Source organism: Ruditapes philippinarum, unplaced genomic scaffold, assembly GCF_026571515.1.
Source record: "Ruditapes philippinarum isolate M1 unplaced genomic scaffold, ASM2657151v2 ctg2659_1_1_1_1, whole genome shotgun sequence".
Taxonomy (NCBI): Eukaryota; Metazoa; Mollusca; class Bivalvia; order Venerida; family Veneridae; genus Ruditapes; species Ruditapes philippinarum.
The window spans coordinates 216,746-241,671 of NW_026852469.1; the positions used below are offsets into that span (position 1 = coordinate 216,746).

Sequence of the window (24,926 nt, forward strand, 5' to 3'; positions counted from 1 at the left end):
GGACAACTAATTTCAGCCTTTGGTTAAATCAATTTTAAGTCAGGCCAGTTACCAAATAATACACGATTGTACATTGTATGTGGAGTTCAAGACTTTAAATGACTCCCACTGATGTAAACAAGCACTGCCATCAGAACTTGCAGACTTGTGCAACAAAAAAAGTACATTCATTTTATTTTATCCCATTCTCATTATACAATGAATCAAAGTCAGTCCAAAGTGGACAAAGTTAGCCTGTGGATAATGCACTATGTTTTGACTTTTTAAGGAAACATATTTATCAAGTGGAGGTAAGTTAAAAATTGGATAAAGGTAACCTGTGGATAATGCACTTTATACATTATATCTTTTAAAGCAACACTATCAAGAGGAGGGATGTTTAGCAATGGAAAATGACTTATTAATTCACTGGTTACTTGTAACTCTATCCAATATTTTGAGCAACACCATCTTGGAGGGCTAAGATTACATTAGGACAAAAGCTAAATTTATATCTGTCTGAAATAAAGGAGCATTGGTGTTCTAGTGGTAGAGCATTCCTAGCATCACTAGTATCAAGTTTCATCAAAATCAGCCCAAATTTTCAGGTCAACAATTCATGGAAAAGTAGAGCTATGCTACCCATCCTGGTGTGGCGTCAATGGCAATCCTTTGGTAAAAATTTTACTTACAATTTCTTGTAGAACATCATATCTTATCAACCACTAAAGATATTTGCATTTTTCTTCATAGTTTTACCAGCCTTTCATATCTTAATAGATCATTGTCCAAGGTCCATAACTCTATCACACAACTTGCCTGATTTATGGCCCTTTTGGCATTTGAATTTTGTGTGCAATGTTAATCTTTGAAACTACTGATTATAATCACTTGAAACTTAATTCATGTCTTTGAATTTATAACAGATAAGTTTCCATGACCTATAACTGTGGTATTGATATTTAATGAAATACAACCCTTTGTGAGTTAAGAAAATTCAATGGTCAATATCCATTACACTCATAACTATTGTATGTCATGCAATTCAAATGACATCTTTCTCTTTGTTAATTCCTACAGTATTCAGGCTCTTGTTTTACTATCAATCTCTAAGAGTAGTCTAAAGCATTGTCCTTATGACAGCTCTACGTTGGTGTTTATGTTCAACAAGCTAAAATGATGTCTCGAATTTAAGTTAAGAACCAACAACGCATTACCTCTGCTGAAATTCATCAAAATCTGCCAATTAAATGGGTGTCATTTCAAGGTTTACCTGGTTTGCTGTGGGCTGGAACAATGTCAAGCATATTTTGTAATGGACCATCAAAGCTCATGTTGGCTGCTTAAATTACATTTTGTATCTTTTATCCCTTAAATTAACAACAGACAGTTTTAAAATTAAAGAAGGTTAAAACTTTCTTTGAAATTTGGCCTCTTACAAGATAAAGTTTGTATTAAATGTAAGTGTACAGTCAATTTCACAATTTCCTTCATTTATCACACTACACAACTGCGTCATATACTATTGTTCAAGAGGTAAAAGTAAAAAATGTACTCCAGGTACACAATCACAATTTCTCTATATGTGGATTAATAATTCAAATCACATTAATTTTGATGTTTATCCAAGCTGAATGTTTTCAGATGTACTGAAATATAATCACAAAGGTCATAAATCAAACTGTGCCATATCATACAAAAATGTACCCAAATTTAAATTTCGAAACATTTTCCCTTTTAAAACACACACACACACACACACACACAAACTAGAAATGTGTCTGTAGGACACAGACGCCCCAGCCATATGACATTTTTACCTCCAAGGACAACCTTGACCTTGGTGTTGCCCTGATACAAGGTCACCCTCTCAACCTGATGTAGACATTCTGCCTAATGTATTGACAATACATCAAGGAACAAATTACAAGCCAAGAAAAGTGGGCAAACACAATTTTGTCCTTTTGCTGGTGATATGATTGTGTGCTTTATGCAAATCATCATCTCAAGTAATGCTAGACAGGATTTGACTATGACCTACTACCTTAACTTGACCTCATGTACATCTTGCACACAATACATTGTCAACTTATCTTGCGAACAGTTTTGTTTTTAAAATCACATAATGCATGGGTTTTGAATCAGACATAAACTCAAGCTGCACTTAAGTACATGTTGTTTATTTATTTATGACTACATGCTAAGTGCAGTCCCTTGCTGTGACTTTGACCACCTGGATCCTACGCTTAACCCATTGTCTTCTTATGGTGATTAGGGTGTACCAGTTTATTTTGAGATCCCATCATGCATGCTGAACTTATGACATGATTTCTAACAATGCTTCAGACAACATGTATACATATACAAATACATCAAGTTCAATTCCTGACCTTCACCTTTGAGCTAGGGACACTTGTTTTGAACAGGACACAGTGTCTTCTTATGGAGATCAAGTGGACAAGTTTATTTAGAAATCCAAATATGCATCTAACGATTTCTCAGGCTATGACAAACACACTAAGTTCAATCCCTTGCTGTGACCTTTATCTTTGACCTAGGGAGTGCATTGACTATTTATGCTGCACATTTTTACCGATTGATTTTGAAATCCCATCATGCATGCAGAAGTTATGGACCAGTCACAAAGTCATATGATGACATTCCTGGCTTTTGATGAGGAAGACATTGGGTGCCCTCCGTCCTTTAATTCAGTCAAACCATGGATGTTCTGTACTCTAGCTGGATAGCTTCCTCACATGAAAGAATCCAAAGTCCCTGCCATGATTAAAAGCTGTGAGGTAGAAGTAGTTAACAGTAAACGACTTAAATGACTCGGTTACAGATGCCCCCTAGTCTGTTTTATAAGGAAGTACTGTAAAACATGTAAGAGTAAATTAAAAGGAACAACATATTGAATAATAATTTTATTATACATTAGGTACATATTAATAAAAGTCTGTATACAAACATTCAATGTTTCCAAGTAAAAAAAAGAATCACAGAGACAAATGACCTTTTCAAGGTTATAAAACTAAGATTACACAATTATGCTTTACAACAATTTTTTCACTTTTGCTTTCCTGATTAACTAACATATAATGTAACATTAAGTTAATGTGACAAACAGTTAATGCATGTATTTCTGAAGTTTCTTAATTCACAATTTATCTTTGGTTTCCATATACAAAAAGGTGTATAACTTAAGTTTCCTTATAAACAAATTGAAATTCTGTAGTTTTTATTCACAGGAAGTGTTGATTTAAATTGCTAATAAACAAGACCAATTAGTCGTCATATGTGTTGCTTGATGATAACCAATTTTTTTAACCCTCATCCCCAACACCAGCCAATTAGTCAAGTGGCCAGTTGATTGTGACTTTGACTATTGTCTCCCTATCAAATGCACCAAGTTTGAATTTCCTAGGTACAGGCATTCGTAAGTTATTGATCAAAAAGGGTTTGGTCTACAGACCTATTGATAGAATTATGAACAACTGACATTGGCCAAAGCAATATACCCCCACTTTCTAGAAAGGGGGGCATAAATATTGTGTTTATATTTAGAAATAAGCTGCAATTGACAACATAATCTGACAGATTCCCTGAGGTCAATCTAAGTCACATATGGTCAATCAAAGAAAAATACCAATAACATAGAAACTAAGAACTGTCAGATGCCAAAATGACCTATACTTTGTCATTAAATAAATGACCAGTCTTTAGTATAATTAGCCAACTAAGTATCTGTACTTAAACAGGGTTCGTACAGACATCCAATGCCAAAATTCAAGGACTTTTTAAGCACTATTTAAGCACGTTTTCCCATTTTTCAAGCACATTTGTTGCACATATACCGACACAATCTTCAACCTATGATGGATAGTTTGTTCACCATTTTTTGTTAAATAAGCATTTTCTGACATTATAGAAGAACAACTAAGGGTGCATCAAGTACAGATTAGTTCAAAACATCTGCAATTTGTCCACTTACTGTTACATTGAGTAAACATTTCATTGATTTTGATACTAAATTTGATCTTTTTTTTTATTTTGTTAACTGTTGATTTTTATCATAACTATGTCATTCTGTGATTCAAACATTTTCAAGCACATTTTTAGCAAATTTAAGCACTTTTTAAGCACTTTTCAAGAGAGTAATCAAATTCAAGGACTTTTAAGCACTTTTTTACATTTTTAAGCACTTTTTAAGAAAGAAACTCAAATTTAAGCACTTTTTAAGACTGTACGAACCCTGTTAAAATTGAACCAGTGAATACAACAAATTTTCAACATTGCACATTATGTCACAGACTCTAAGCCAATTAACAGACAACATGCAAACATGTTTATTTTAAAAACAATTTAACTCTAATGGGATACATTTTGTACAGAGAAATTATCTTATATCTCTTAAAAAAAATTTAACACAAAAAGAAAATCTAATAAAATATAATTATGTATATATAGCAATATGAAACATGAGCATATGAATAACTTTCATATGTTAGTTTTATAGGATGGTCCCATAGAAAGTCACATAAGAAAAGTTTGACTGTATTTGTTCATAGTTTTCTTTCTTTCAACAGTGATTAACCATCATTATTCTAACAAAATACAAAAGAACAAAACAAGAACAAGAGCTCTGCCAAGGCCACATATTCTAAATGAAAAACTTAAAAGAAGGCATCACCTTCAAGATCATAGCAAATTTATTCTTGTAAATAGCACAAATGAGCCGCGTCATGACAAAACCAACATAATGGGTTTGCGACCAGCATGGATCCAGACCAGCCTGCGCCTCCGCTCAGTCTGATCAGGATCCATGCTGTTCCCTATCAGTTTCTCTACTTGTAATAGATTTGTAAGCGAACAGCATGGATCCTGATCAGGCTGCGCGGAGGCACAGGCTGGTCTGGATCCATGCTATTCGCAAACGCATTACGTTGATTTTGTCATGACGCGGCTCAAATGAGGATTTTTTCCAACCAATGGAGAAAAAGAATATAAAGCCTAATTATTTTTGGCGTAATGCTAAAAGTAGATAAGCAGAAAACTGTTTGCAAATAAAGGGGCATAACTATGTCAATAATAAATTGATTGCCGAGAAAAAACAAACATGACCCAAATTTAGACATAACATGGAACTGTGCCAAACATAAACACATTTATTGATATCCTTCTAAAGTTATCCTGAGGTACCCATCACTTCGCAGAAAATTTGCGTTAAGAGGCATAATTCTTTCTATATATTGATAACAAGAATCTAACTTAACTGTGTTTTGATATAACATACTTACATGCTAAGTATAAACACAATCATCAAAATCCTTCAAAAAATTTCCAATGGAGAACAATAACTTTTTTGGTTAAAAATGGGCATAATTCTAAAATTAATTGCAGCATAAATCAAACTTGACCTTTGTTTTGACATATCATAACTACAATCATGCAAAATATAAACATAATCATTGAAGTCCTTCAGAAGTTATCCTGCAGAAACCATTAGTCTATCTGACAGACGGACAATGTCATACCATAATACGTCCTAAAGTTTTTTTGGGCTTACAAAAAATTATAATCATATAATTGATCACCTGAGTATACATGGTATAACATACAATATCTTGCAAAAGTTACCCATAAATAGGCTTAGCCTTAGGTTATGTAAGACAGTTCACATTTTTGAAAAATAAATACATTCAAAATTCAATTCTATACAATCATAGTTTTTTTAATATAAACAAGAAAATCCATACTGATAACTACAATGAGCAGTAAAAAATTACCTGATTTATTTAAGTTCTGATTTCTGGCTTTAGAAGTCAAAAAACACTTGGTACTTCAATGAACTTAGCTTTGCTTAAATAAATATACTTAAATCTCTTATATAATCATGCGACCTTGCCAACCACACATGAGCTATTCTCTTCATGGTTATTTGCCTTCCCTGAATTTCATAATATACTTCACACCAACTTGTTTAGTGACCCTGAAAAAGAAATATAAGAACTCCATATAAAAACATGTTAACTAAAATTAAAATTGTTTCAAACTAAAATTGTGTTCATAGGATATTGATGCACCCACATTCCACTGAATTGTCACAAAAAACTGTGAATATAAACTGTGTGTAAAAACAAAGCTGTTATTTCTTTTTGCTGTGTGTAAAAACAAAGCTGTTATTTTTTTTGAGTAACATGTCCAAATATGCAAATTTTTGACAAATCAGGGGCTATAACTCTGCAGATCTCCAATTTATTTGAGACAAATTACAAAGATGCTTGAATTAACATTATGAAATACATTTCGAGTTAAATGCCATACAAGACTAAAAATGCTTTTTTTAGAAAGTTTCATGGCTGTATAAGATATACAATAGGAGTTTCATGCAACACAAGTCTGAGACTTCTCACTTCCCCTCGGAGAGTGCACATCGCTGAGAAGGCACAGGGCAGAAGATTTGAAGACTGGGGAACGGCAAAAAAAGAAAAAAGGAACTTGTGCTGCGGACCAGCTGCCGGTGTCTTGACTAATGCCGAGGGGAGTGGCCCTACAAAGTAGGCTGAGATGACGAGTATTGGTGTGCTAGGGTGCGTGAGCACCTAGTACAGATAGACAGCTTGTAAGACAGGGATTTTGCTGGCACCAACAGCCCTTTTCAGGGCTACCCTTTCATATTGTCACAGGCTACTGTACATTTAGGTTCTCATTGGCCGCCGTACAGTGACCAACTGTTGGCTAAAAAATCATATGTTTGGCTTATACTCCGTGGAAATTACATGGAGGTAAATTGTCACCAGTTTGTGCTTCAAAATTAAATCTTTAAGGGCATGACTGGTGACATGTCCGGGATCTGTAGTCAACAGCGAAAGCTGCATTTTATGCCCTTACGGGCGGATGGACCCTCATTAAGCATTAACTACAACAACAAGTCTGAGAATGCAATTGGGGCCATAACTTTTGAAATTTACCGCCGACACAAAATATTCTACTTACAGACAGCATTACAGACAAGACCAAATAAATGCTTAGAATAGTAAACAAGCAACAAAATGCGTGTTAATGACTTCTTTCCTATACAAAGTAACATTCAGCATTAAAGAAATGTAATACGACTAGACAGTCTTAAGTCTGTTTTAAGTCAGCATAATGGTGTCATGGAATAGGACGGGTTTTAAGTCGGTATTACTACAATGTGATTTTTCTATTTGGCCTTCTGCTCAATGCTTCATGTACATATCATTGCTTATATAAGTGTAGAATAAAGTATATAAAGATTTAATGACAGGTCATTTTTTTGTCTCAAGAATGAAAAAGTATCAAAACTTACCATCCTGTTATAGTGGGCATATATTGTGACAGATAAACAACAGTCAGGATTGGTTGCAATGCTATCCAGACCTCGTCCAACCTGTTAGCTATAGCAACGGCTGACAACCGTGCACAACGCTGTGTGCTCATTCTCTTTTCACCCTCCATCATTTCCACACCTAGTAACTGTAATTTTTAAAACATAAACAAATATAAGGTATCATTCAAAACCAATTACAACAAGAATTTGTAACAGAGTTACCAACGTCCCCCGCCCCGGGAGTTTTATATGAAGCATAAAATTTTGCTATTTCAAAAGATTGAGGTATGGATCTCAGGACATTCAGTCCAAAATTATGATCAATGCTAGATCTGCAAATGTAACAATAAATTTGTTAAAAAAATAAAATGAAACACGGAATTTAAAAATCTATCATGTTAAGCTTTGACCTCTAAGTGTGAACTTGACCTTGGAGGTAGGGGAGCAGGTGTTGTGCATGACATAACGTCTTATTATTGTGACTATTTGTGCCAAGTTATTTCAAAATCCCTTGAACTATGAAGAAGTTCTAGATTCAACACAAAATATACCCTATAACAGACTATGTTAATTTTTGACCTCTAAGTGTGACCTTGACCTTGGAGGTAGGGATGCAGGTGTTGCGCATGACACATCCTCTTATTATAGTGACTATTTGTGCGAAGTATTTTCACAATCCTTTGATCTATGAAAAAATTATAGACCTGACACAAAATATACCCTGTAACAGACTATGTAAGTATTTGACCTCCAAGTGTGACCTTGACCTTGGAGGTAGGTGACCGGTTTTTGCGCATGACACATCATCTGATTATTGTTAACAATTATGGCAAGTATTTACAAAAGTCCTTCATAGATAAGAAAGTTATGGACTAGACACGACATATACCCTCAAATAGACAATGTTGACCTTGAATGAACAAGTACGACCTTGACCCTGAAGGTACGGGTCTGGTTGTTGCGCATGACACATCGTCTTATTATAACAAACATTTGTGCCAAGTTATCTCAGATTCCTTTGATAAATGACAAAGTTATGGACCGGACACGATATATACCCTGTAACAGACTATGTTAATATTTGACCTACAAGTGTGACCTTGACATTGAAGGTAGGCAACTGGTTTTTGCGCATGACACATCGTCTGATTATTATGAACAATTATGGCAAGTATTTACAAAAACCCTTCATAGATAAGAAAGTTATGGACCGGACACGAAATATACCCTGTAACAGACTATGTTAATATTTGACCTCCAAGTGTGACCTTGACCTTGAAGGTAGGTGACTGCTTTTTCCGCATGACACATCGTCTGATAATTGTGAACAATTATGGCAAGTATTTACAAAATCCCTTCATAGATAAGAAAGTTATGGACCGGACACGAAATATACCCTGTAACAGACTATGTTAATATTTGACCTCCAAGTGTGACCTTGACCTTGAAGGTAGGTGACTGGTTTTTGCGCATGACACATTGTCTGATTATTGTGAACAATTATGGCAAGTATTTACAAAATCCCTTCATAGATAAGAAAGTTATGGACCGGACACGACATATACCCTCAAATAGGCAATTTTGACCTTGAATGAGCAAGTGTGACCTTGACCCTGGAGGTAGGGGTCTGGTTGTTGCGCATGACACATCGTCTTATTATAATAAACATTTGTGCCAAGTTATTTCAAATTCCTTTCATAAATGACAAAGTTATGGACCGGACACGAAAGTGTGACAGACGGACAGACGGACGGACGTACCAAAATTTGATGTTTATGAGGCAAATGAGCTCATAAACACCACCTGGACCAACGTCCATAAGCAAAATAAGCTCATAAAAACAAAAAAAAACTCTTAATTTTAAATTTTATGAGTTTATGTTCTTTATTTAACTACGGAATGAAGCTCATAATAATCAAATGTTGGCTCGGACGGACGGACAGACGGACAGACGGACGGAGCCTATTTCTATATCCCCCTTTTTTCTTCGAAAAGGCGGGGGACAATAAGGTGTGAACAGAATTTTATTAATCTCTAACCACCAACAAATCTGTAGTCCCATAGCTATAAATATGGGTATAGAATGCAATATGTTGACTTATACAATGCAATGGATTGAATGCAACAAAATTAACTGTTATTAACAGCATCTGTTCATAGCCATCTTTAATAACATTATCTATATCTATTTTTCATATAAATAATTGAGCCACGTCACGACAAAACCAACATAATGGGTTTGCGACCAGCATTGATCCAGACCAGCTTGCGCATCCGCGAAGTCTGATCAGGATCCATGCTGTTCGCTTACCAACCCTATTACAAGTAGAGAAACTGATAGTGAACAGCATGGATCCTGATCAGACTGTGCAGATGCGCAGGCTGGTCTGGATCCATACCGGTCGCAAACGCACTATGTTGGTTTTGTTGTGACGTGGCTCAATTCTTGTACACACATCTGATTATCTCATTTTTACTTGGATTTTGACAACTTTTGGCCATATCTCATTGTTTAGTTGAGCAAAGTGGCTTTCCTGGATGACTTACCAGTAATTACTGATATTTCTGCAAGTAAATGACTACTATATGTACCAGTAATACCACATGATTTCTGAATCAGACGTGAGAGACAAATGACCATTAGACTTGATGTTCGAGAACATTTGTCATAGAGAAATTTCACCTTGAACTACAAATACAATGCTCTCCATTATGGGCTAGTGCTATCAAATATAGAAATAAAGTTTCTTTCAAACAAGAATTAATTGTAAAAATTATTTCCAATTCAAATATCCAATAGTAATGTAAAGAGGCCTAATATACAACATCGCCACTTCGCATAGACGGTTCAGAGAGATGTAAAATCTTTATGTCAATTTAAGGCCCTACCTCACCAGATTTTTCAGTGAAGCTTGTCTTGAGAAGGTTAGAGAACACAGGTCCAGGACAGATATTAGTGACAGCAATATTTCTCGGAAACATCTCCACTCTTAAACAGCTAAACCAGCCCTAAAGAAAAACAGTTCAAGCTTTCATATATTGAAGAGTAAATAATGTAAGGTAAATATAGAATTAAACCTAAAAATATGTAATCCAATGAAACTCAAGATGCAAATTTTTGCTAAACTAATATTGGATATTCAGAAAATAAAATTCAATTTTAAAAACTAATACAAATACATTGTCGGTCATCATTAAATAGAGGATTTTTTCTTATAGTAAGCAAGTACCGGTAGATATTTTTCTTGAAAAAAAATAATTTATCGTTTCACTGCATAATAGTCAATAGCATCTTGTAGTATCATACAGCAGTAACTTGATTCATAATATTAATTATTATATATACCATACATGTACAATACCTGTAAAGCATGTTTGGCACCTGTGTAGGATCCAGACATGGGTGCACCTGAAATACATGAAGTTTTATGTTATGCTTCTCAAGAAGTTTAACATTATTTCTTAATATACCTCTCAGGCAAATTGTCATGTAAGAGTCTTTAACTTGTATCCAACCCCTGTCAAACAAAATACAGCCTATCTGTCCATAAAGAACTGCTTTAAGAAATGGAAGTAATGGGCATAATAATTGATCTGTCAATGATATGACTTAAGATACACAGATGGTCTTTACTGTTATTTTATCTTACTACCTGGTTTGACTGTAATAACTTACCTAATTTTCCAGCAATACTACTCATGTTAACAATATGTCCCTGTTTTCTCTCTATCATATGTGGTAGGACTTGTTTTGTCAGAGAAAGTACAGAAAGAACATTTATTTCCAGCATATCCCTGTCTACCTGTATATCAGTTTTCTCCCATAATGCCCTCTGTGCCCTCCCTGCATTATTCACAAGGACATCTATCTGAAATTTGTTAAATCTAGACTAATGTCCATGTAAGAATGGAAATGTTACAGCAAAGTTCATACAGAAATTTATTAAGAAATCATAGCATTACAATATTATCACAATAAGAGGCCAGCAGCCATATAGATGATAACCAAACAAATTAATGTAAAATATAAACTTGTACAAAATTTCTGTTTTTTAATTACTGAATTTTTAAATAAACTATTTAACAGTTCCTGGAAGAATATGTCATATTAGAAAATGGATCAAGTTTTCTTTATTAGTTAACTTCAAATGTAAACAGTTCAACAGCTGAAACTGAAAATGACTAGCCTTGTCACAAGTGTACATCTGTGCATTTGACAAGTTTCTAAATTGTTTGCTGACTAATGTAAAGATTCCGTCTTGATATCCCCAAAACAGATACAGGACAGTTTTAAAATGGAAGCTGGACAAGAAATTCAGCAGGTTAAGGTAAATGTATGGGGACTTTAAATACTACATGTACTTAGGGGTTTCCATGTCCAAGTGGTTACAGTTGCTGACTTGTATTAATGGTTCCTAACTGCTTGGGGTTCAAATCCTGCCAAAGAATTTGAATGTATTCTTTCATGTAAGGAACCTATCCAGCTGCTTGTTTTCCGATGGTCAAGGGTACTTCACAGGTCTCTGCTTGAGCCTGAAACAATGCAGACAGGGCTTAAGGTCTACCTCCTCCAGAAAATATGGAAATTTACCACAAAATCTTTTCACTGTCAGTGTGACTTATAAATGAACTAAAGATAAATACCACTGTTATACCTGTTTAAACCTGGATAACACCTCTTCTACAGCTGGTTTATGGAGGTCAAATTTTAACATATCTAAAGGTAACACAAGTACATCATCATCCATTAGGTTACCATAACCTGTAATACAACATTAGGCTAAAATATAAAAGAACAAAATATCATGTAAAATATGGAACAAGAGCCACTGCAGGGAAGGGGCAATGCTGTACTTTTTTTGTACTTTTTCAACAAAATTACTTAACTTTTGGCCCAATTCCTTTGTATACATCAGGTCTTATGAAATAGTTCTATAAAATTTATCAACAGTAAAATTATATTGGTTCCATTATTATATGGTTGATTCCTAAAAAATTTGTTACACACATGAATAATGTTCGTAAACAGAATAAAATGTTCCGGAACAAAATAATATTTGGCTATTTTAAGTAGGGATTTATCCGTTTAGCAATAATTTTGTGCATGCACCACTCGCTTTAAGGCAATTTATTGCTATTTTTATTTCATACAAGCACTTTGGAAATATTCTCTTTTAATTCCAAACCAGATATATAGCTGTATACACTTTAATATATAAATGATGTATGTTTATATATGTAATAAAATGTTTATAAAACTTAAAACTAAATAAAATACAACAACTTTTCATACACATCAGATCTGTTTCATTATGAACAACAATTGTGACGAAAGATTCCATTATTCATTGAGAATATTATCAAGTATTGACTATAAAATGGAGTTAATGAACCATAAAAAAACTTAAAAGTCAAATCAGATATCAGTGGCATTTGAATTTATACAAAACTTGTAATTCAATTTTTTTCAAGTATTAGTTATCAACATTTTCCCATATTCATAAATTTGGGTTAAGGGTAAACACAGCTAAGGATAGAGTCATTAGAGTGTATAATCTTATGATATCTATGAGTGAATACACTAATTACTATAGTACTCAAATAAACAAAAACAACTCACTAAGACATTGTTTCTTCACCCTTTGAAGTTCTTCTTCTCTTCTAGCTGACAAAACTAGTCTACAACCAGCTTGTGCCAACTCGTAACTGAGGTACTCTCCTATACCACTGGATGCTCCAGTAATCCATACCACCTTACGTGCCAGTGACCCTTAAACAACATACCAAAAAAATGGGAAATTTCAATTGTGAAAGTTTGGGGATGTATTTATACACAATCATAATGAAAACCTATTCAACATTAATTATAAAAAGAATAAAATCCTCCAAATAAAATAGATGGGCTATAATTATATAAAAGATAAAATGATTTACTGCGAGTGTGAATTATAATTTGAACAAAATCCATCATTAACCCTCTGATATAACTCATCAGAGGAGTAAAAGTCCTTCACAAAATAACAAAATCAATACTTCACAACCATTTACTCCCTTCATTGTTCTTCAACCCACAAGAGAATAATTTTATCCATAGTACAATGTATTATAATTACCTAAAGAGTAACTGAACTGATATATAAATTTACAGTAATCAAAAGTGGAAGGATGGATAAAGGTGGCATTTTATCAGAGAGGTTGGGATGTACCATGCATCATTTCTCACCTGTAGATCGTCCAAATTTTTCAGCCCATTGTAGCTGTAGATCACAATCTGCAAAGATCAATCTTAGTATCTGTATAGCTATATATGCTACCACTACAATCTCTATAACTGTGCACCAATCCATCACAAATGTATATCTGCAAAGAACAATTTCATGACTCTTAACTAATAATCAGTATCGATTTTGACATAGTTAAAAAAATAAGTATAACATATAATTTATTATAATGTTTTTTTTTTTAACCCTAGCTTCATTTAAACAGCTGTTTGAAAGGCAAACATGCAATTAAAGTAAAATTGTACAAATATTTATTCCTTTAAAATCCATAGCATTAGCGAAAACAAGGTGGTTCATGTATATTATACTCCTGGAACAGGCTCCGGGGTATTATTCATTCAAAAGCACATTTAATGGGTCATACATAGACAATGTGTCAACCATTCATTGTTAAAACATTACATCATCAGTTAAGTTGCAGTAAATTGTGTTTTGTTGTGTTTCTTAATGATATACTGCTGTATTTTTTAATATTCCAACACACTTAACCTTTCTTAAACGATATTATTTTTACACAAACAAAACCATTTACAAATTGATGACTGTTTCAGACTTACACACAAACTATCGCAACTTAATATATTGCAGAAAGGAAGTGGCTAGCTGTACGGGCTCGTACGGCTAGCCAAAATTTCTAGCCGTATGTGAGTCGCGTACGACTAGCAAGGACACACTGTACTGGCTAACCGTACGGCATTTTCAAAATTAGATAGAAGTCGAAAATGCATATGTTATTTTATGACTAAAAGCGAGGATTTTAACCAAGAAACAGCAATTGTCTTTGTATGTTTACTTTTTAGAGATTAATCGCCTTGTTGGCTACAGTAAAACAAGAGGGCCATGATGGCCCTAGATCGCTCACCTGACTTATCAAACTCATCCAAACATTACCTAGACAAGCATTTTGACCAAGTCTCATGACAGGTGAGTCCAAAAAATGTGACCACTACAGTGTTAAGAAGGATTATCCATATTTTGAGCAGTGCGACCTAGTTTTTTTACCCAGTGACACATATTCAAACTTGACCTAGAAATCATCAAAACAAAACTTTCAAACCAATTTCCAGGATACTTGGATCAAAAACAGTAGCAACTAGAGTGTTAACAAGATTTTTCTATTGTCTAGCTCTGGTGACCTAGTTTCACATGCGATTTCGAACTCATCCAAGCAATTACCTAGAACAAGCATCCTGACCAAGTTTGATGAAAATTGAGTCGAAAATGTGACCACTAGAATGTTAACAAGGTTTTTTCCATATTTGGGCGTTGTGACCTAGTTTTTCATCCAAGATGACCCATGTTCAATCTTGACTTAGAAATCATCAAAACAAACTTTCAGACCAATTAACCACAACAGTAGCCACTAGAGTGTTAACAAGATTTTTCTATTTTTAGCTCCTGTGACCTAGTTTTTCATCCGAGATGTCCCATGTTCGATTTATTCCGCAGCAATGACCTAGACAAGTTTCCTGACCAAGTTTGATGACAATTGAGTCAAAATTGTGACCACTAGAGTGTTAACAAGGTTTTTCTATTTTTAGCTCCTGTGACCTAGTTTTTCATCCGAGATGACCCATGTTCGAACTCATCCGAGCTATCACCTAGACAAGCATCTTGATCAAGTTTGATGATGATTGATGCAAAAATGTGACCGCTAGAGTGTTAACAAGGTTTTTTCTTATTTTTAGCTCCGGTGACCTACTTTTTCATCCGAGATGACCCATGTTCGAAATTCATCCGAGCTATCACCTAGACAAACATCTTGACCAAGTTTGATGATGACTGATGCAAAAATTAGACCGCTAGAGTGTTAACAAGGTTTTTCTATTTTTAGCTCCGGTGACCTACTTTTTCATCCGAGATGACCCATGTTCGAACTCACCTGAGCTATCAATTAGGTAAGCATCCTGACCAAGTTTGATGATGATTGATGCAAAAATGTGACCGCTAGAGTGTTAAAAAGGTTTTTCTAATTTTATAGCTCCGGTGACCTAGTTTTTCATCCGAGATGACCCATATTCGAACTCATCCCAGCTATTATCTAAATAAGCATCCTGACAAAGTTTGATGATGATTGGGTCAAAAATGTGACCACTAGAGTGTTCACAAGGTTTTTCTATTTTTAGCTCAGGTGAGCTAAAAAGTATGAATATCGATCTTAATCATCTCAAGACATTGAGAAAAAATACTTTTGGTCGCAGTTAAATAACATCAATTAAAATAGTTTTCAAAATTTTGATGATATCAAATCCGTTTTTGTTTCATCAAATTTTTGACACCTTTAAAATGAAAAATTATTGTTGTTGGGGTCTGATATGACGCAATTACCGATGGTAAAGAAGTTTGTCCATCATTAAGGAAAGTTTGCATGTTCCGTGAAACACATTTTAAAATTCTATTGCCAGTCCCTGGGTAGGCTTTACTTAAGGCTTATTTATTGATTGTGCTTTTATGTTCGATATTTATCTACTGTATTTGAAAATAATACAATTATTTTTGCTTTTCACCATTTTTTTTTTCAATGTTCTTTTTATTTATTCCACTCCTAATCCATGTGCTTAATTAACAAAAAATTCACCTTTCATACAAATAAAACAACAAATCATAATCAGAGGCACAAAAAAAAGATGATGGCGACTTCCAATAAATTTTAAAAAGTCGTACGGCTAGACCCTAAAGTTTTTTGTCCTGGGTAAAATCTACCGGGTGACTTTTACTACGGCTAAAACTTTGGGTACCCCTATGGGCCCCGTACGGCTGCCACTTTTTTTCCCTTGCGAAATGGTAAAATGTATCTCCAGAAACCCACGATTAAAAATATTTGCATGAAAAATTTGGGCTAAAGCTTATGCGTTTTTTTAAAATTAATTTCTTTACCGGAAAACCCAAAAAACCACAAAATTTTTAACAAGGTTATTCTGGGTTCCTAACTTTATATGTGTTTTTTTTTTGACGTCACAGGTCTAGCAGTACTATAAAACCTGTTCGCTGAAGTCTCTTTAGCTAAACATGAGTAAATTCTCAGGGCTCAGATATTGTTTTCTTTGTTCATTATGTCTTAAAGGGATATTTTATGTATTGATGGCAAAATAATAACTATCTAGAAATGTTATGAACAGTTCATCTATGCCAGGTTAGGCCTTAGTCCCAAGGTATTACGGGAAACCATGCAGGATACATGCACCGGAATCCGAATATATGTGTTGTCCGAAATAGATGCATGTTGATAAGTGTCGCAAGATTTCGCGGATGAAAAATCACAATGTCACTACTAAATTTGTTGATTATGCTGATGTTTACGTAAAAATATATATGAACAAACTCGTTAAAAAGTGCAAATATATTGTATAAGCGTGTATTTTGTACCTACAGATTTGTTTTTCAGTTTACGGTTGATTGATTACAAGGGAGGTCACTCTAACACAGCGTGGGATTGAGGCCCTGGCTCTGTGTTAGTAGAATTTATAATTTCAAAAGAATATACAGTAAAAAGCCTTAATTAAGACCACCATCGGGACTGAACCAAAGTGGTCTTAATTGTGGGGTGGTCTTAATTGTGGATATTCTTATCATTGCTTTCACACGTTATGACAATGGTCTATTTTAGTCATTTTGTATGAACAAACAATAGATCTATACATGTATATGGTCATAACCTGCAAATACAATATAAAGTATGTTATAATATCAAATCAGATGGGAAGAAACATGTTTCTGGAGAAATTTAATACCAAATTCTCTTTGTTCTGATTTCAATATTAATTATTGTATGATGTACATTTTTCAAATATTATATAAGACATTATTTCTTCACAAAAAAAATGTGCGTATATATAGTTTGACGAACGAAGAAAATGTTTAAAAAGCGGCTTACATGGGCTTGCCAGAACTGGCTGAAATAATTTAATTTGCAAATTCAACCTATTTCGGGACATACAGTGTATATAGTAATATGTTTTGTCCCAAACCAACATAATTATAACTCTTCTAAAGATGTGCAAATTCTGATCTATAATTCTATACCATTCTTCAAGTTATCTGAAAGACCCTAAGAATGCATAACCATTCGTAAACCAAAAAAAATCAACAGACAACAGTTCAATGCGTTGACAACAGTAACACTATGTACACTTCATAAACGTAATCATTAAGTCTATTCAGTTCAATGTATACGTACCGTCCGACATCTCTTGAGAGCCTATGTCTATGATTTTAACTTAAAATAGATAAATTGTTGCAGGCTCGGTTTGATTGAGCCTGTTCATGGACGGTACTGGAAAGTGCAAGTTACCGTCCACGCCCCCTAGCACCGGCTTAAGCAGAATTCAACATTTAAACATGAAATAGTAAAATACATCCGCAGATGTGTTCATACGGCTTACTTCCGAAAATAGGAGCTTCACTCGTTTATCGACTGTGAATACGAGAGTCAATGGAAATGGTATGTCATAATCCAGTCATTTTTTACCTATTCCAATATTTTTTTCTTTTTGTAAAATCAAGTTAATCCCGTTAAAGATCTTGCTAACGAACTGCTAGCCCGAGACAGTGTCTTTCAAATTTGTATTTAACTTAATGTTTTATTTTCACTTTAGTTTTTGAAATGTCTTTCGCACGTTTATCATGTTTATTCACATATTTCAATAATTATTTGCACGAAAATAATTAGATCTTTCTAATTCAAAACTCAAAAGTTTACCAGTTCATGTTAAATGTTGAATACTGCTGAAGCCGGTGCTAGCGGGCGTGGACGGTAGTTTTCACTTACAAGTACCGTCCATGAATAGGCTCAATCAAACCGAGTCTGCAACATTTTCAGTTTTGCCGTGTTGGGCTTTCGTTAGGGATTCTTATTTCTCTCTATTTTTTCTACCATTCACCATGGACACACAGTTAGTTTAACGACGTTAACCATACCATAACATGGGTTAGACTATTATATCAAAATAATTAGCTCTATTATGATTAAATTTGTGGAATTAAGTAAGGTAGACTACATTGATCGGAAACCACTTTTACCTACAAGATCAACATGGTCTTGACCATTGACACCAAAATCAATAGGGGGCATCTACTTGCCAAGACCAATGCACCTGTGAAGTCTGAATGTCAAAATATGAAAAACAAGATCAACAAGGAAAGGCGGCGTTCAATGAACGCAACAGTCTCATGAGTTGTTGAGTTATTTATTGAAAACCATTTTGATTTTGACCTGAAGACTCCAAAACTAAAGGGGTCATCTTCTGGTCATGAACAATCTTCATAACAAGTTTGAAGTTCCTATGTTCTTTAGTTATTGATCGGAAACCATTTGGTCTACGGATTGACAGACAAATGCAAATTTAAGCAATATATCCCACTTCTTTGAAGGGGGCATACTTACTATTGGAGGTTTAAGTATTATATATATTTATCTCTAGATCTACATCTACATCATACTGCTTCAAAATCGTTAACGATAACACTAAACAGGCGCGTTGTCTGGGAATGGCTTTTTATGCCCCCGCCATGTAATGGCCGGGGCATATAGTGTTACCCTGTTCCGTCCTTCCGTCATTCTGTCATTCCGTCACCATCAGTTTCCGTTCATTATCTTAGTAACGGTTGCACACATTCAACTCAAACTTGACATATGGATATGTCATGAGAAAATACAGGTCAAGTTCGAATTTGGTCATGGTTCGATGATTTTTGGCAGAGTTATGCCCCTTTTACTTTAAAATAATATGAAATTTTCAGTTTCCGTTCATTATCTCCCCAACGGTAAAACACATTCAACTCAACTTTGGCATATGGATACGTCAAAGGAATGCGCAGGTCAAGTTCAAATTTGGTCATGGTTCGATGATTTTTAGCTCGACTTTTTTTTTGAAAAAAAAAGTAGAGGTATTGTTATATATAGTCAGGTCGGCGTTGCCGTTGCCGTCCGAAAACTTGTACCTGGATCATACTTTTTTATTTCTTGGTGCTATTGTTCTTCATTACTTGGGCCACAAACAAACTTGGACAAGACTTTCAGTAGAACCACCAATAACCTTGAGCCTTTCATCCATAATGCCTTGTGACCTTCAAGGTTAAAAGTCCAATTATCTCCCCAACGGTACAACACATTCAACTCAAACTTGAGAAAATACAGGCAAGTTCGAATTTGGTCATGGTTCAATGATTTTTGGCAGAGTTATGCCCCTTTCACATTGAAAATAATATGAAATTTACAGTTTCTGTTCAACAGTGTTACATATTCAACTCAAATCTGACATATGGATATGTCAAAGGAATGGGCAGGTCAAGTTGGAATTTGGTCATGGTTCGATGATTTTTTGGCAGAGTTATGTCCCTTTCACTTTGAAAATAATCTAGATACATCTTAGGAATAAGCAGTTTAAGTTTGAATTTGGTCGTGGTTCAATGATTTTGGACAAACTTATTTTTCCTGAATGTTGGAAAAGTTTTGAACTTTCAGTTTCAGCACTCATACTTTTGTGCAAATGTACATTGTATGTAGCCATTATTTTGGCTACAAATATGCAATATGCTATTTTCAAAAGGTTAAGACTGAATAATTTCAGGGCCTTGAACATTGTATGAAAATGGTTTGTGTTAACATTGAAAAGTTTTAAGGGCTTTGAACTTAAAATGAAAAAAATAATTTGTGTAAACAAATTTGGAACTAAATATTATAACATCTGAAATTTTGGCTGCATGCGGGGGGCATCCGTGGCATGATGACACATTTCTAGTAAAAACAAATGTGTTAAGCAAAGCTGAATTAGAACTGGCAAAAAGGATGCAGCTGCCCAGTAAAGAGGTCTAAACTGGGACTATATAGCTTGTAAGGACACGGGTATGCCATTCTACAGACGAATACTTCTGGGAAAAAATGAATAGGAGTGGTATTTTGTCCTTGAATATATGGTACGTATTAGGTAGTTCAGGTTTCTAGATAGTGGGTGTAAGATGGTGATCCGTGGTCGACCCTCACAAGATTGTGTTGGTTTTTGTACGGTAACAGAGCTGATGTTGCGCCTCTGCTTTAGAGTTTGCCAATTAAGTTCATTTAACATTTTAGATACACTACTGGTGTAATTGTAGACGCTGTATTTATAAGTCTCTGGCAGCTGACCTTTGAACTTGTTCTATTTTGTAAACCAGTTATTTTTGCCAAGGATGCCAAACCGTGGAACAGCTAGTATTCTAACTGGGGCCTTTCATACATGTAGGTTTTGTATAAATGTAACTTATATATATATAATAGTTCATTAGTGGCGGCGTGGCCGAGTGGTTAACGCGTCGGACTAGTAATCTAAGGATTGCTGACCGCGTGGGTTCAAACCCTGTCAGGGGCAAGCCGTTGTTTCCTTGAGCAAGAAACTTTACATTCATTGCTTAGTACTGGTTGGTTCCAGGAACGGATTCGAGAGTGTTTCAATAAGCTTTTAGCTTCCAACACAATCGAACTAAAATAAATTTGTATAAACTAATAGTTCATTAATTGGTTTAAATAAGAGAATTTCAAAATCTTTGAGAGGTGAACAATATGTTTGAACTCAGTCGCAACTGTAATGAGCGCAAGTTAGTAACTTGCACTTTCCATTACCGTCCATGAACAGGCTCAATCAAACCGAGCCTGCAACATTTTCAATTTTGTTGTGTTGGGCTTTCTTTAGGGCTTCTGTATTTCTCTATTTCACAGACCACTTCCATAACCACATAGTTACATTAAATCGAGGCTGAGCGTTATCACGTGACCAATATACCATTTCCGCTTTCGTGATGACCCATATAAGTAAACCCACGTTGTTGACAAAAAAAGGTTCGTATTTGTTTTCTTTACCTCATTGTCTTTCATTTTTGCATTATTTTAAATTCTTTAAACTATTTACATTGAAATAAATAAGTTCCATGTATATTCTGACTTGTAAAGTGACAACATCCGCAATATTCGCAGATGAGAATGTAAAACAGATTGTGAAAAAGGTAAATAATCCCATTTCCCGCGAAAAAAACTGCGCAGAATTCTTCTATGCGACGTGGTTTTATTCATCTTATAAGTGGCGTGGTTTTATTTATCTTATATTCTCCTAAGTAATCCCGGGACGAATGTAAATTATCATTATCACCTTTGTACAGGTCTGCTTGTTTGCTGAAAAATAGAACCCAAATTTGGATACCTATCTATAGGATATATCCTGGAATAGACCACGGTTAAGCAGGAGTATTTCTATAGTTTATTCTGTTTTCTTTAGTTGACCATTCAGATAGCTTTATATGTGCAGCATTCGTGAATCTGGTGAGTCGTGGTTTGATTTCAGTATGGAGCAGGTCACTTAAAATTGTTACCAGACATTCTGAAAAGTGCAGGTCCGATGGACCTGACCGGTAAAATTATGTTTGAACTGGGAAAAATTATGTCCAAGCTGGTCAGACTGTCCGGTATCAATCTTAAGATTTTACATTCAACTATTACATTTATAACAATCTTCAAGATAATATTTAGAATTAAAACAAATACAGTAATTATCAGTATTATACTCAACATCACTAATTCCGCGTCATCACTTATCTCACGGTAATGGCATATTTTCATGTGACCAGTGTTAAAATTGGTCAGAATTGACATATTTTATTCAAACACCTTAACAACAAAGTTTTTGTGCAAAATAATTTAAATCTATAGATTTTTACGTAAAACTGAACACCGCGAGGTAAATGATGACATACTGTTTTCAAAATGGCCGACACACGGTTTACATCTGACAAATTAAAACTAATTTTGATTAAATGTATTGTTGTTTCCTTGTGTCATATAGCAGAAAAAATGACTAAATCAGTAAATGATACATTTTATGACAGTTTTTGTAGTGTAAGTTTATTGTTTGTGTTCTTTACTGTTTTAAAGTGTTAAGTACCGTGAGTTAAGAGGAGCACAGTATACGTATTCCAAATCAATAATTTTCATAAATAAATTTGCCATTACTAAGTTATCTGGTTAAAATCATTAAAAAATTTAGTTGTAATATCCCTATTACGATAGGGGATGTGAACAAATACTTCTGGTTGGAAAATTAATAGTTTAGTGTTTTACGGGCTAATTGAAGGCGCTCGGCCAGGTCAAAAGTGTCTACACCTTCAAAGGCGGAAAGTTCGGTCCTGGGAAAACTGATTCAGTTCAGTGATTCCTCCAAGATTGCTGGACCGAATGTCCAGTAATGTCAAAATACTTTTCAGAATGTCTGAAGGATAAACTACAAAAACCACCATGTCTTGAGTTCATGCCAGGGATCACACTGGCCCTGAATTTAAGGGAGAAGTTACTTATCCTTCCAGTGAAAGTAGGGAGAAGTTTTTAGGAACAAGGAGCACACACAATCTACACTTTTGGGAGTGTTGATGTTTCATTTAGTTATTAATATTTATTTAAAGTTTTAGATTCACCAAACATTAGGTTGAATATATATGAAATAAAGCAATGCTATATGTAACAGTTTATTAAGTAACTATCAAATAGAAAAGTTATTTTCGCTTTTCTAAGCAAACTAGGTGAAATAGGTAGAGACTAGGCGACTTTCCAAACGTTCCCTGCATATACAAGTTTATTCCTGAGATATATGATGGGATCTTATACAGGAGATTGCCATGCTTGTCAGTGCATAATAGAAAAATGTAAACTTGTAACCTATATATCAGTGCTGTTGGTATGTACCTCTTGTCACAGAGCTCCAGATAGCGTGTGTATAAGCGTAAAATACGCATAGAAAATCTAAAATACGCATCACTTTCAAAATTCGTGCGTCACGGTTACGCACAACAAAATGAAAATACGCTCGTATGTCAAAATTTATGCGTAAAAGAATAGAAGTGTAAACATTTGATATGTAGAAAGAAAATGTTTTGAGCATAAAAATACAATAAATTTCCATTTTATTGCATTGAAAACTAAAAATTCTGTTGTCAACAACGCATGTTAAAAACGAAAGTAGCAGGAAATACAGAAGGGAGGTAACTCCCGTAGATCTATCAACCTGTGAAATTATTGATGAAATTTGTGCCAGATAATCATCGTAGGAGTTAACACAGTATGAAGTTTGTTTAGGCATCTATTGACATACTTATGCCTCAATATCAACAAAAATATATTTTAATTTCTTTAATTTTTGTTTTTGGAACAAAATAACATGTTTTTCACATGCAGTTTTGTACTCAATATTTTCGTACCCAGTCTATAGTTACGGACAATTTTCTCTCAGACCAATACTTTTTTTAAGGAAAGATATAAAAAAAATCTTGTTTATGTTTCTTTAATTCTAATATCAACTATAATTGTTCAAACTGGAGTACATGATAAGGTACGTGCCAACAAAAATAAAGAAAGAAAAATATTGACTCCTAGAAAATAAATTAACTTGAGGGCTTCCACTAGTGGAAGTTTGGGAGTCATTTACTCCTTCATTTGGCCTGTGACTCTCGAAAATCAATAATTTCCTTCTTTACCTATATAATATGACTTCCAATATCAGAGATTTTGAAGTCTTTGACTTCCAAATTTTGAAAATGGAAGCCCTGATAATTTTGCTGTGTATCCTAAACTTGAGTTCCAGTATACTCTGGAAGTCTGACTTTACATGGCATGTTTTGTATTGTTTCACATTAAATCAGTTTTTAATTTGTAAAGGTTTTTCTAAAAAAAAGAAAATAAACAAACAAACAAACAAACACAACAATAAGTTTAATTTGTTTATAAAAAATGCAAAATGCTTTTTTGACAGATTTTACCCGTTAAGTTTTTCAGAATTTGCATTTTACCCTTCACTCTAAATTTTGAGCGGTAAAAACCCCTTGGCCAAAAATATTATCTGGAGCTCTGTTGTCATATCATTGTCGGCCACCAACAATTTTTTGTTAAAATTTCTAATAGACAAGCATACTTTATTTGTTTATATACATGTATATAATGCTGATTGCAAATGCATTTTTGATACAAAGCAATTGCACAGTAAACAAACATATATGTTCCTTTTAGATTTTACATTTTCAATTGCATCATGACGTAGATAAAAGTAAGAATATATGCTGGTGCTCAAGTAAGAAATGTCAGGGTATTATTGATCAGTAGCTCAAGTACTGCCCATATTACATAGGCTTTCTGGTTGAATAGCTGATAACACTTTTGGCCCTTAACACTTTTGGCCCTTAATTTTTGTGTTACCTTTGGCACAGTAGATGATGCATGCTGCAAAGTAGCTAGGACCTATATAGATCACTTTTTTACCCTGTTTGACCCATGGTTTTTCCTTGGAGATAAAAGGTTATGAGCA

At 34.3% G+C, this 24,926-nt stretch overlaps 2 protein-coding genes across 6 annotated transcripts in view; one reads left to right on the plus strand and one right to left on the minus strand.

Moving 5' to 3' along the window:
- Window positions 1–4,928: 4,928 nt before the first annotated feature.
- Window positions 4,929–17,053, minus strand: LOC132714187 (dehydrogenase/reductase SDR family member 7-like). 4 transcript variants are annotated; one of them, XM_060696995.1, is made up of 9 exons: window positions 16,978–17,053; window positions 13,554–13,690; window positions 12,951–13,100; window positions 11,986–12,092; window positions 11,007–11,199; window positions 10,693–10,739; window positions 10,220–10,339; window positions 7,310–7,476; window positions 4,929–5,968 (listed from the first exon to the last, which is right to left on the minus strand). In XM_060696995.1, the coding sequence occupies exons 2-9, from the start codon at window positions 13,675–13,677 to the stop codon at window positions 5,914–5,916; spliced, it is 963 nt and encodes a 320-aa protein (XP_060552978.1). In that variant the 5' UTR covers window positions 13,678–13,690; window positions 16,978–17,053; the 3' UTR covers window positions 4,929–5,913. The 4 variants fall into 4 exon arrangements, with proteins under 4 accessions (XP_060552978.1, XP_060552987.1, XP_060552962.1 ...); XM_060697004.1 differs by lacking the exon at window positions 16,978–17,053 and adding an exon at window positions 16,729–16,877; XM_060696979.1 differs by lacking the exon at window positions 16,978–17,053 and adding an exon at window positions 16,709–16,865.
- Window positions 17,054–21,314: 4,261 nt separating this feature from the next.
- LOC132714212 (forkhead box protein N3-like) overlaps window positions 21,315–24,926 on the plus strand; it is a 37,082-nt gene continuing 33,470 nt past the window's right edge. Inside the window, exon 1 of one of the 2 annotated variants that reach the window (XM_060697035.1) lies at window positions 21,315–21,424. The gene's annotated coding sequence lies outside the window, so the exon portion shown is untranslated. The remainder of the gene's footprint in view (window positions 21,425–24,926) is intronic. The other variant, XM_060697031.1, reaches the window with a different exon arrangement.

What these genes read in the sequence shown, in the direction of transcription:
- LOC132714187 (XM_060696995.1), bottom strand. Translation starts at nt 13,677, where the DNA reads ATGGATTGGTGCACAGTTATAGAGATTGTAGTGGTAGCATATATAGCT. An exon ending in AAAATTTGGACGATCTACAG is followed by an intron (nt 13,101 to 13,553) that starts GTGAGAAATGAT and finishes ATGTTGTTTAAG; the next exon opens with GGTCACTGGCACGTAAGGTG. An exon ending in TCACTGAAAAATCTGGTGAG is followed by an intron (nt 7,477 to 10,219) that starts GTAGGGCCTTAA and finishes TAAAAATTACAG; the next exon opens with TTACTAGGTGTGGAAATGAT.